General features: G+C 37.7%; 1 protein-coding gene across 1 annotated transcript; it reads left to right on the top strand.

Moving 5' to 3' along the window:
* Window positions 1–1934: 1934 nt before the first annotated feature.
* LOC132224189 (CCHC-type zinc finger nucleic acid binding protein-like) lies at window positions 1935–2450 on the top strand. The gene has a single exon (XM_059679295.1). The coding sequence runs from the start codon at window positions 1935–1937 to the stop codon at window positions 2448–2450; it is 516 nt and encodes a 171-aa protein (XP_059535278.1).
* Window positions 2451–11245: the final 8795 nt, after the last annotated feature.

Consider the following 11245-nt stretch of genomic DNA (forward strand, 5'->3'; position numbering starts at 1 on the left):
CAATAAGATAAAAATAACCCAAAAATGAAATCAGTAAAATAATTTCCATTTAGAACAGCATAAAAAAAAGAATGAAATCTATAAAAGAAATTAACAAAAGAGCCCAGTCAGTTCGGCTCAGTAAATAGAGCATCCACCAGGCAGACTGAAGTGTCCCAGGTTCAATGATTCTGGTCAAGAGCTCATACCTCAGTTGCAGGATCAATTCCCGCCCCTGGTTGGGGCACTGGTGGGAGGCAACCAATTAATGTGTCTTTCTCACATCAATGTTTCTCTCTCTGTCTGTCTCTCCTTCTCCCTTCCACTGTCTGAAAAAATAATCAGTGGAAAAATATTCTCGAGTGAGTATTAACAACAAAACTAACAAAAGATGTGTGAAACTTATACACTAAATACTTCATAGTGTTTTATAACATATTAAATAAAAATAAATACAGCAATATCCTCTGCTCATGTACAGGATGACTTAATATTGTTGGGGTACTACTCCCCAAATTGATCTGCAGCTTCCAAAATATTTATCCAAGGGAGAGAGAGAATGGATTTCTTACTTCATGTCTCAGTTAAAACTGCTTGAAAAAGCAATGCTTTGTATACTACGGACATGTATTAATTTAATAAAAATATAAACTTAAAGGAAGATATAAACATGATAAATAATGAGGTTAATTATAAGCATATATCAAATTTTGAACCACAGAATTTTTACCTCTTGAAATCTTTCCTGCAATAGCATTTAACTGTTTAGTAATAAGACTTATTTCATCACTCTATGTGGGAACCACTCATGCTCTTTGGCCCTAAACTTTAATTTTTGAAAATGTTTTTCTTTGTCATTGCATTTATGGAACCAGTTGCATATCCCAATCAGGTCATATTGAAAATAAAGATCAACTACTACATTCATTATTCTTTTGTCTGTGTTTTACCAAATATATTTGTACTGGCTGTCTAAAAGATTCATATACAAATCATATAGCTAAGTAGTAACTTAAAGAAAAATATTGTGAATTTTAAAAATTACACAACCCAAAATCATTTCAAAATTGTCAAATACAAAGAAGAAAAATAAGGAGAAAAAACAGTCATATTCAATAATATAACCCTCAAGTAGCTTTTCTTGATTTTTCAGTGTCTAATTTTCCATATTTATTTATCTAGAAAAATGGAAAACATATTCACAAATCTTTATGACGTTTGTATAAGATGTAAACAATTTGGAAAACAGAAAGGAAATCTGTCCAATATGTAAATTGTAGTTTTATAATTTATTTCCCAAGTAATTATGGGTGTTTTATACTGATTGCTCCACTCATGTTATGTTTAATATCTTAAATGGTGGTGATTATGTTGTAAATTAAGATTACTGCAATAAAACTGCATAATGAGTAAATGTTCTCACTGCAGCACTTTGCAGATTTTTTTCTATCTAATGTACCTCATCTTTATGGATATTTGTATTTTATTTTTTAAAACAAAAATGTTGGATTACTCTAATTGGTTATAATTTGTTTCTTTCATTTACTCCATTAGATACATCTCTCACATATTTTTCCTAAGACCTTAGCACATACATAAAAACTTGTCATTGACTAGACCACAAAGAAGGCTTAAATCTTAATTAGAAGAAACTCTACCCATCACATTTTTTGAACAGGGAAAGAATCAAACTCAAACTTAATGACCCAAGCTTTAATTTAAAAAAAAAAAATGGAAAAGGGCACTCCTGCGCTTTTGGCTTCAAAGACAGGAAGTCAGGAGGCAATAGCAGTTGGAACTCCCGTGACACAAGAATGGGGCTCTACGCAAGCCTACTGTGACGTCATGGAAGCTCCTGGAGAAAAACAGCCACAGCTTTCTAAGTCACACTAAGGGGCGCTGTGTGGGAACCTCTGGGGCAGTGGTACACCGGTTCACTGGAAGATCTTATAGCCATGAGCAGTAAGGAATATTTCAAGGGTGGCCGCTCTGGCCACTGGGTCCGGGGATGCCCCAGAGGGGAACAAGCTCCAGGGAGAAGAGCTAGTGGCCGTGGCAGAGGTTGTCAGTACAGTTCTGCCACCCTGTCTGACATCTGTTACCGCTGCGGTGAATCTGGTCATCACGCTAAGAACTGTGACCTTCACGAGGACATCTGCTACAACTGTGGGAGAAGTGGCCACATCGCCAAAGACTGTGTCGAGCCGACGCGTTCAAGAGAGCAGTGCTGTTGCACTTGTGGCAAAGCAGGTCATCTGGCTCGTGATTGTGACCGTCAGGAAGAGCAGAAGTGCTACTCGTGTGGTGAATATGGTCACATTCAGAAAGACTGCGCCCAAATCAAGTGCTACCGGTGTGGCAAGAACGGCCATATGGTCATCAACTGTCCCAAGACAATGAAGATCAAGTGCTATCGTTGTGGAAAGTCTGGGCATATAGCCCGGGATTGCCCCACTGAAGATACAGCTTAAATTTTTCCTTTGTGGCCCCCCCCCCTCCTTTTTGCTGATTGATAATTGTAGTATTTTCTCTGAAACCTCTTCATTGACCAACGATTGATAAATGAAAACTACTCCTAGGCCAGTTAACTTTAATCACCATCTTTAAAGGAGGAAAAGGTTTGTGGAAGTCTTATAATTAATGTTTCTGCACCACTAGTGAATTCGCTTATTGAACAGTAATTCTGAGCCTAAGGCAATTTCTAGGTCCCTTTGATGTATTTTTATTTAAGCTTTAATTAAGACCTACTGTGTGCCAGCTACTATTGCAGGAGTTTGGGATGCATCAGTACATAAATCAGACCAAGTTTGAGGACACGGACCTAGAATCTATGAAATAAAATATGTAGTGTCTCAGATGAAGATAAATTGCTACAGAGAAAAAGAACACCAGGTAAAAGGATAGAAATTATGTGTGTTGGCGGGGGGGCCACACGTGATTCTGTTTTAGAGAAAAAGGCACCCTGAGGAAGCGACATTTCCTCAGAGATTCATTGCATAAATAAAGCTGATTCTCGAAATGACTGTGATCTTGACAAAGTAACTCTAATTTATCATGTATTGATTGCTTTTAATTATCTGACTTTATTACCTTTTAAGTAACATTAAAAGAACTTTATCTGATCTTCCCTAGTTTAATGAAACCAGCAACATATGTATAATGTGTTTAAAGAGCTTATAGGGAAAGAGAGCAATGAGAAAAAAACCAACTAAATAAAACAAACCTAAGCAGCAAATTGTGGACATAAATATATTGATGGCAAAATTTGGATTTCTATTCTTTAAAAATCTAAGACCATAAAAATTAAGATTGAACATAGATTGGGCCTTCAGTAATTTCCAAAATACACATATTCATAGATACAATATTATATTTATATTTAGGAGTTTCTGGAAAATGTGTTTTCACAGATATGAAAAAGTTCAGTTTCATAGGCTGAAATCTATTTTTAAAAATAGTATCTGAAAAACAACTGAATTTCTATAAAATATAAAAGGCACTTTGAAACTGTAAATAAAACCTGGGATAGGGGGAGGATACTATTGTGCCATGGCCCGCCCCGTTCCTCCACCGCAGCAGCCACTGCCGCTCCCGCCGCCTATTGTAGTTTATTTCTAATATTATGCCATTGTGATCTGAGAAGATGCTTGAAATGATTTCAGTCTTCTTGAATTTCAAGAGGGTTTGCCCGTGTTCCAATATGTGTTATATTTTTGAAAATGTCCCATGTGCACTTGAGACGAATGTATATTCGGTGGCCTTGGGGTGAAAAGTTCTCAAGATGTTGATTAAGTTCATCTGATGTAGTGAATCATTTAGGATTGCTGTGTTTTGGGGGTTTTTTGCTGATTTTTTGTCTGGAAGATTTATTCAGTGATGTCAATTAGGTATTAAATTTCCCTACTATGATTGCATTACTGTCGATCGCTCCCTTGATATTTTCTAGAAGTTTTTTTTTTCTTTGTGTATGTATTTGGGTGCTTCTCAATTGGATGCATATATGCTTACCAGAGTTATTTCCTCTTGTTATATCAACCCCTTTGGTATTATGAAGTGGCCTTCCTTATCTCTTGTTACGGCCTTCACTTTGAGGTTTATTTTGTCAGGTATAAGTGTTCGTACCCCAGCTTTTCTTTAATTTCCATTTGCCTGAAAGATATTTTTCCATCCCTTCATTTTCAGTCTGTGTGAGTCCTTTGTTCTACAGTGGGTCTCTTGTAGACAGCATATATATGGGTCATTTTTCTTATTCATTTAGCCAATTTATGTCTTTTGATTGGAGCGTTTAGTCCATTTTCATTTAAGTTTGTTATTGATAGGTACTTGTTTGTAGTCATTTCTGCTCTTTATATCTGTGTTCCTTCTTCCCTTTGTATTTCTTCTTTTTACAATAGTCCCGTTAGCATTTCTTGCATTGCTGCCTTGGTGGTAATAAACTCCCTTAGACCTTTTTTGTCTCTGAAGCTCTTGATTTCCCTTTCAATTTTGAATGACAGCCTGGCTGGACAGAGTATTCTTGGATTCAGTCCCTTGCTTTGCAGCACTTTGTATTCTTGATTCCATTACCTTCTGGCCTGATGTGTTTCTATTGAGACATCCTTTGATAATCTAATGGGAGATCCTTTGTAGGTAACTCTCTGTTTCTCTTTTGTAGCCTTTAAGGTTCTCGCTTTTTCATTAGTATTTGCCATTGTAATTATGACATGTCGTTGTTTGGGTCTCTTTGGGTTCATATAGTTCGGTACTCTGTGTGTTTTGTGTCTTTCTTTTCTTCCCTAAATTAGGGAAGCTTTCTGTCATTATTTCTTCAAATAAGTTTTTAAATCCTTGCTCCTCTTCTTGTCCTTCTGGCACCCCTATGATACGTATATTACTTCATTTCATGTTTTACCAAAGCTCCTTTAGCCTCTCTTCCTACTTTCTAATCTTTTTTTTCTCCAATTGCTGTTGAGGTTGGTTGTGTTTTTCTGCCCTATTTTTTTTTTTTTTTTTTTTTTTTTTGCTTAAAGGATTACAAAGTGTATTACATATGTGTCCGTTTTTTCCACCCTACCTAGACAGTGCCCTAGCCTCCCCTATCCCCAGTGTCTTATGTCCATTGGTTATGCTTATATGCATGCATACAAGTCCTTTAGTTCATCCCTTACCCCCCTACCTTCTGCCCCCCAACCCTCCCCGGCCTTCCCGCTGCAGTTTGACAATCTGTTTGAGGCAGCTCTGTCTCTTTATCTATTATTGTTCAAAAGTTTATAATGGTCTCTATTATCCATGAATGAGTGAGATCATGTGGTATTTTTCCTTCATTGACTGGCTTATTTCACATAGCATAATGCGCTGCAGTTCCATCCATGACGTTGCAAATGGTAAGAGTTCCTTCCTTTTTCGAGCAGCATAGTATTCCATCGTGTAGATGTACCACAGTTTTCTAATCCATTCATCTACTGATGGGCACTTAGGCTGTTTCCAGATCTTAGCTATGGTGAACTGTGCTGCTATGAACATAGGCGTGCATATATCCTTTCTGATTGGTGTTTCTGGTTTCTTGGGATATATTCCAGAAGTGGGATCACAGGGTCAAATGGGAGTTCCATTTTCAGTTTTTTTAAGGAAACTCCATACTGTCTTCCATAGTGGCTGCACCAGTCTGCATTCCCACCAGCAGTGCACAAGTGTTCCTTTTTCTCCACATCCTCTCCAGCACCTGTCATTTGTTGATTTGTTGATGATAGCCAGTCTGACAGGTGTGAGACGGTACCTCATTGTTGTTTTGATTTGCATCTCTCGCATGATTAGTGACTTTGAGCATGTTTTCATATGTCTCTTGGCTTTCTGAATGTCCTCTTTTGAAAGGTGTCTATTTAGGTCCTTTGCCCATTTTTTGATTGGATTGTTTATCTTCCTTTTGTTAAGTTGTACGAGTTCCCTATAAATTTTGGAGATTAGGCCCTTATCAGATATGACATTGGCAAATATGTTTTCCCACACAGTGGGTTTTCTTGTTGTTTTGTTGGTGGTTTCTTTTGCTTTGCAGAAGCTTTTTATTTTGATGTAGTCCCTTTTGTTCATTTTCTCTTTAGTTTCAAGTGCTAGGAGCTGTATCAGTGAAGAAATTGCTTCGGCGTATGTCTGAGATTTTGTTGCCTTTGGATTCTTCTAGAATTTTTATGGTTTAATGTCGTACATTTAAGTCCTTTACCCATTTTGAGTTTATTTTTGTATATGGTGTAAGTTGGTGGTCTAGTTTCATTTTCTTGCATATATCTGTCCAATTTTCCCAACACCATTTATTGAAGAGACTATCTTGGCTCCATTGTATGTTTTTACCTCCTTTGTCAAACATTAATTGAGCATCTTGGTTCGGGCCGATTTCTGGGCTCTCTATTCTATTCCATTGATCTGTACATCTATTCTTGTGCCAGTACCAGGCAGTTTTGAGAACAGTGGCTTTGTAATACAACTTGATATGTGGTATTGAGATCCCACCTAATTTGTTCTTTTTCAGGATTGCTGCAGCTATTCGGGGTCTTTTTTTATTCCAGATGAATTTTTGGAGAGTTCGTTCTAGATCTCTGAAGTATGCCATTGGTATTTTAATGGGAAGTGCGTTGAATTTATAGATTGCTTTGGGTAGTATGGGCATTTTAATGATGTTGATTCTACCAATCCATGAACACGGTAGGTTCTTCCATCTGTTTACCTCTTCCTCTATATCTTTTTTCAACCTCCTGTAGTTTTCTGAGTAGAGGTCTTTTACCTCTTTAGTTAAGCTTATTCCTAGGTAGCTTAATTTTTTTGGTGCGATGGTAAACGGGATTGTTTTTATAATCTCTCTTTCTGAAAGTTCACTATTGGTGTATAGAAATGCCTCAGATTTCTTGGGGTTAATTTTGTATCCTGCTACATTGCCAAATTCATGTATTAAGTCTAGTAGCTTTTTGATGGAGTCTCTAGGGTTTTGTATATATAATATCATGTCGTCTGCAAATAAGGACAGTTTTACTTCCTCTTTTCCAATTTGGATGCCTTTTATTTCTTCTTTTTGCCGAATTGCAATGGCTAACACTTCCAGTACTATGTTGAACAGGAGTGGTGAGAGGGGGCATCCCTGTCTTGTTCCTGTTCTTAGGGGAAATGGTGTTAGTTTTTGTCCATTGAGTATGATGTTGGCTGTGGGCCTGTCATATATGGCTTTTATTATGTTGAGGTATGATCCTTCTACTCCCGCCTTACTGAGAGTTTTTATCAAAAATGGGTGTTGAATTTTGTCAAATGCTTTTTCTGCATCAATTGATATGACCATGTGGTTTTTTTCTTTCAATTTGTTTATGTGATGTATCACCTTTATTGATTTGCAGATATTGTACCATCCTTCCATCCCTGGGATAAATCCTACTTGGTCATGGTGTATGATCTTTCTGACGTACTGCTGGATCTGATTTGCTAAGATTTTTGTTGAGGATTTTGGCATCTATGTTCATGAGGGATATTGGCCTGTAATTCTCTTTCATTGTGTTGTCTTTACCTGGTTTTGGTGTTAGGGTGTTGCTGGCTTCATAGAATGAGCTTGGAAGTGTTCCTTCCTCTTGAATTTTTGTAGTAGTCTGAGGAGGATAGGTTTTAGTTCTTCCTTGAATGTTTGGTAAAACTCCCCTGTGAAGCCGTCTGGTCGTGGGCTTTTGTTTGATGGAAGCTTTTTGATGACTGCTTCAATTTCTTCCAAAGTTATTGGCCTGTTGAGATTTTTAGATTCTTCCTGATTGAGTTTTGGAATGTTGTATTTTTCTAGGAATTTGTCCATTTCCTCCATGTTGTCTAGTTTGTTGGAGTAGAGCTGTCCATAGTATTTTTTAACAATCATTTGTATTTCTGTGGGGTCTGTTGTTATTTCGCCTCTATCGTTTCTGATTTTGTTTATTTGGGTCCTCTCTCTTTGCTTTTTGGTGAGTCTGGCTAGAGGGTTGTCAATCTTGTTTATCCTTTCAGAAAACCAGCTCTTTGTTTCATTGATTTTCTGTATTGTTTTTTTGGTCTCTAAGTCATTTATTTCTGCTCTAATCTTTATTATCTCCTTCCTTGTGCTCACTCTGGGGTTTTCTTGTTGCTCTCTTTCTATTTCTTTGAGTTGTAGAGTTAGATGATTTACTACCATTTTTTTCTTGTTTTTTGAGATAGGCCTGTAGAGCTATAAACTTCCCTCTCAGGACTGCTTTCATTGTGTCCCATAGGTTTTGGAATGTTGTGTTTTCATTGTCATTATTTTCCTGGATGTTTTTAATTTCTTCTTTGATCTCATTGGTAACCCAATCAATATGTAAGAGCATGCTATTCAGCTTCCAGGTGTTTCAGTATTTTGGGTTGTTTCTATTTCTAATATTATGCCATCGTGGTCTGCGAAGACGCTTTTTATGATTTCAATCTTCTTGAATTTGGGGATACTTTGCTTGTGACCCAATATATGGTCTATTTTTTTGAATATGTGTTGTGAGCACTTGAGTAGAATGTATATTCCGTGGCATTGGGGTGGAGTGTTCTAAGGATGTCTATTAAGTCCATCTGATCTAGTGAGTCATTTAGGATTGCTGTGTCTTTGCTGATTGTTTGTCTAGAGGACTTATCCAGTGCTGTCAGTCGTGTATTAAAGTCCCCTACTATGATTGTTTTGTTGTTGATCGCTCCTTTGATATCATCCAGGAGTTTTTTTTATGAATTTGGGTGCTCCTGCATTGGGTGCATATATGTTTACCAGGGTTATATCTTCTTGTTGTATTGATCCCTTTAGTATTATGAAGTGGCCTTCCTTATCTCTTGATATGGCCTTCACTTTGAGGTCTATTTTGTCCGATATAAGTATTGCTACCCCAGCTTTCTTTTCCTTTCCATTTGCCTGGAAGATATTTTTCCATCCTTTCACTTTCAGTCTGTCTGAGTCCCTTCTAATGAGGTGGGTTTCTTGTAGACAGCAGACGTATGGGTCATGTTTTTTTTTTATCCATTCTGCCACTCGATGTCTTTTGGTTGGAGCATTTAGTCCATTTACGTTTAAAGTTATTATTGAAAGGTATTTGTTTGTAGCCATTTCTTTTTTTGTGTGGCTGTTTTCTTTCTGAGCTTTTTATTTTTTTAAATATATTTTATTGATTTTTTACAGAGAGGAAGGGAGAGAGATAGAGAGTCAGAAACATCGATGAGAGAGAAACATCGATCAGCTGCCTCGCGCACATCCCCCACTGGGGAAGTGCCTGCAACCCAGGTACATTCCCCTGACCGGAATCGAACCCGGGACCCTTCAGTCCGCAGGCCGACGATCTATCTGCTGAGCCAAACCGGCTTTGGGGCTTTTTATTTCTTATTTTTGTACCAGTCCCTTTAGCATTCCTTGCATTGCTGGTTTGGTGGTGATAAACTCCCTTAGCCTTTTTTTGTCTGTGAAGCTTCTTATTTCCCCTTCACATTTGAATGATAGCCTTGCTGGATAGAGTATTCTTGGATTCAGTCCTTTGTTTTGCATCACTTTGTAAATTTCTGTCCATTCTTTTCTGGCCTGATGTGTTTCTGTTGAGAAATCATTTGACAATCTAATGGGAGATCCCTTGTATATAACTTTCCTTCTCTCTCTTGCAGCCTGTAAGATTCTCTCTTTGTCCTGAGCATTTGCTGTGGTAATTATGATGTGTCTTGGTGTGGGTCTTTTCGGGTTCACCTTGTTTGGGACTCTCTGGGCTTGTGTGACTTTTTTCTTCCCCACCTCAGGAAAGTTTTCTGATATTATTTCTTCTAATAGGTTTTCTAATCCTTGTTCATCTTTCTTTTGTTCTGGTACCCCTATTATTCGTATGTTGTTTCGTTTCATGTTGTCCCAAAGCTCCCTTAGGCTCTCCTCCTGTCTTTTAATTTGTTTCTCCAATTGCAGTACAGTTTGGGTGTGTTTTGCTTCCTTGTCTTCTAGTTCACTAATTCGGTCCTCTGCTTCTCCTAGTCTACTGTTGATACTTTCAATGGTGCTTTTCATTGCAGCTATAGCACTCTTCATTTCTTCTTGTGTCTTACTTAAGTTGTTGATTTTTTCATATGTTTCTTCTAGCTTCTTCCATATGTTATTGATGTTTTCATCTGTTTCTTCTTGCTTCTTGCAGAGGTTGTCGATTTTTTCCTCCATCCGGTTTATGCACTCTAAGACCCTTATTCTGAATTCTTTTCTGTCATGTTGCATGCCTCTGTATTACTTAGCTGCTTTTCCGGAGAGTCCTCCTTCTCTTTCCTTTGGGGGTTTCTTTGTCTACCCATGTTTGATCTCACTGACATATCTAGAAGTTGAGTCGTTCAGTGGTTGCTCCCTTCGTGGCAGTGACTCCTTGGTCTGTTGTTGCTCTTCGGAAAGTTGCAGTAGCAGCTGCTCCTCAGTTGGCAGCAGCTCCTCGGTGGGTGCTGTTCACGGCTGTGGTGGCTCTTCTGGCTTATAGGGCGAGGTTTCACGTACAGCCGCTGTTCCTCAGCAGAGGGTGTGGTGCTCAGGATGTTGCTGTTGCTTGGATCTGCTACGTTGATTTAAAGGCACAAAATACAACACAACAAGGCACCATGTACCAGGCACTATACACAAATATATTCACAATATTAATAACCCCAAATAAAGGTGACCACCCGAATTAAGAGAATTAGTGGATAAGGAAGAAGGAAAAGAAAAAGATAAAAGAGAAAAAAGAAAAGAAATGTTGGGACCAAAAAAAGGAGTGCAAAAAAGGAATTGGGTAAAAGGAGGGGGGGAAATAAAAGTGAGAAAAGAAAAGAAAAGAAAAAAAAGCGAAAAGAGAGAATGAAGTTGAAGAAGGGAAGAGACTTTTTATATGAGGAAGATACTCCTATAGAACCGCTACTAATCCCAACAACTTCCAGCAACAGCTCCCTGGAGATGAATCCAAACTAGAAACAACCAAAAATATAACGATGAAAATAGAATGGAGAACACTACTCCCAAAATAAAATAAAGAGAAAATAAAATGGCACTTTAAAAAATGGTAAAATGGTAGCAGTAATAATACTGGTAAAAAATCAGAAGGTAGTAATTAAAAGGGTAAAATCAGGTGATGGAAAAAGAAGAAAAAAATTGGTTTCTTAGGTAAAAGGTGAAAAAAGAAGAAAAAAAAAAAGCAGTAGTTAAGGTCCTTCAGTTCTTCTATTCTTCAGTGTGGCTCGCCTTAGACCTGCCAGGTATTCAGGAGAGTGTTGAGTTTTCCTGCGATACACTGTTCCTCTGTGTTGTAAACCA

This window comes from Myotis daubentonii, chromosome X (genome assembly GCF_963259705.1).
Source record: "Myotis daubentonii chromosome X, mMyoDau2.1, whole genome shotgun sequence".
Lineage (NCBI taxonomy): Eukaryota > Metazoa > Chordata > Mammalia > Chiroptera > Vespertilionidae > Myotis > Myotis daubentonii.

What these genes read in the sequence shown, in the direction of transcription:
- LOC132224189 (XM_059679295.1), top strand. Translation starts at nt 1,935, where the DNA reads ATGAGCAGTAAGGAATATTTCAAGGGTGGCCGCTCTGGCCACTGGGTC.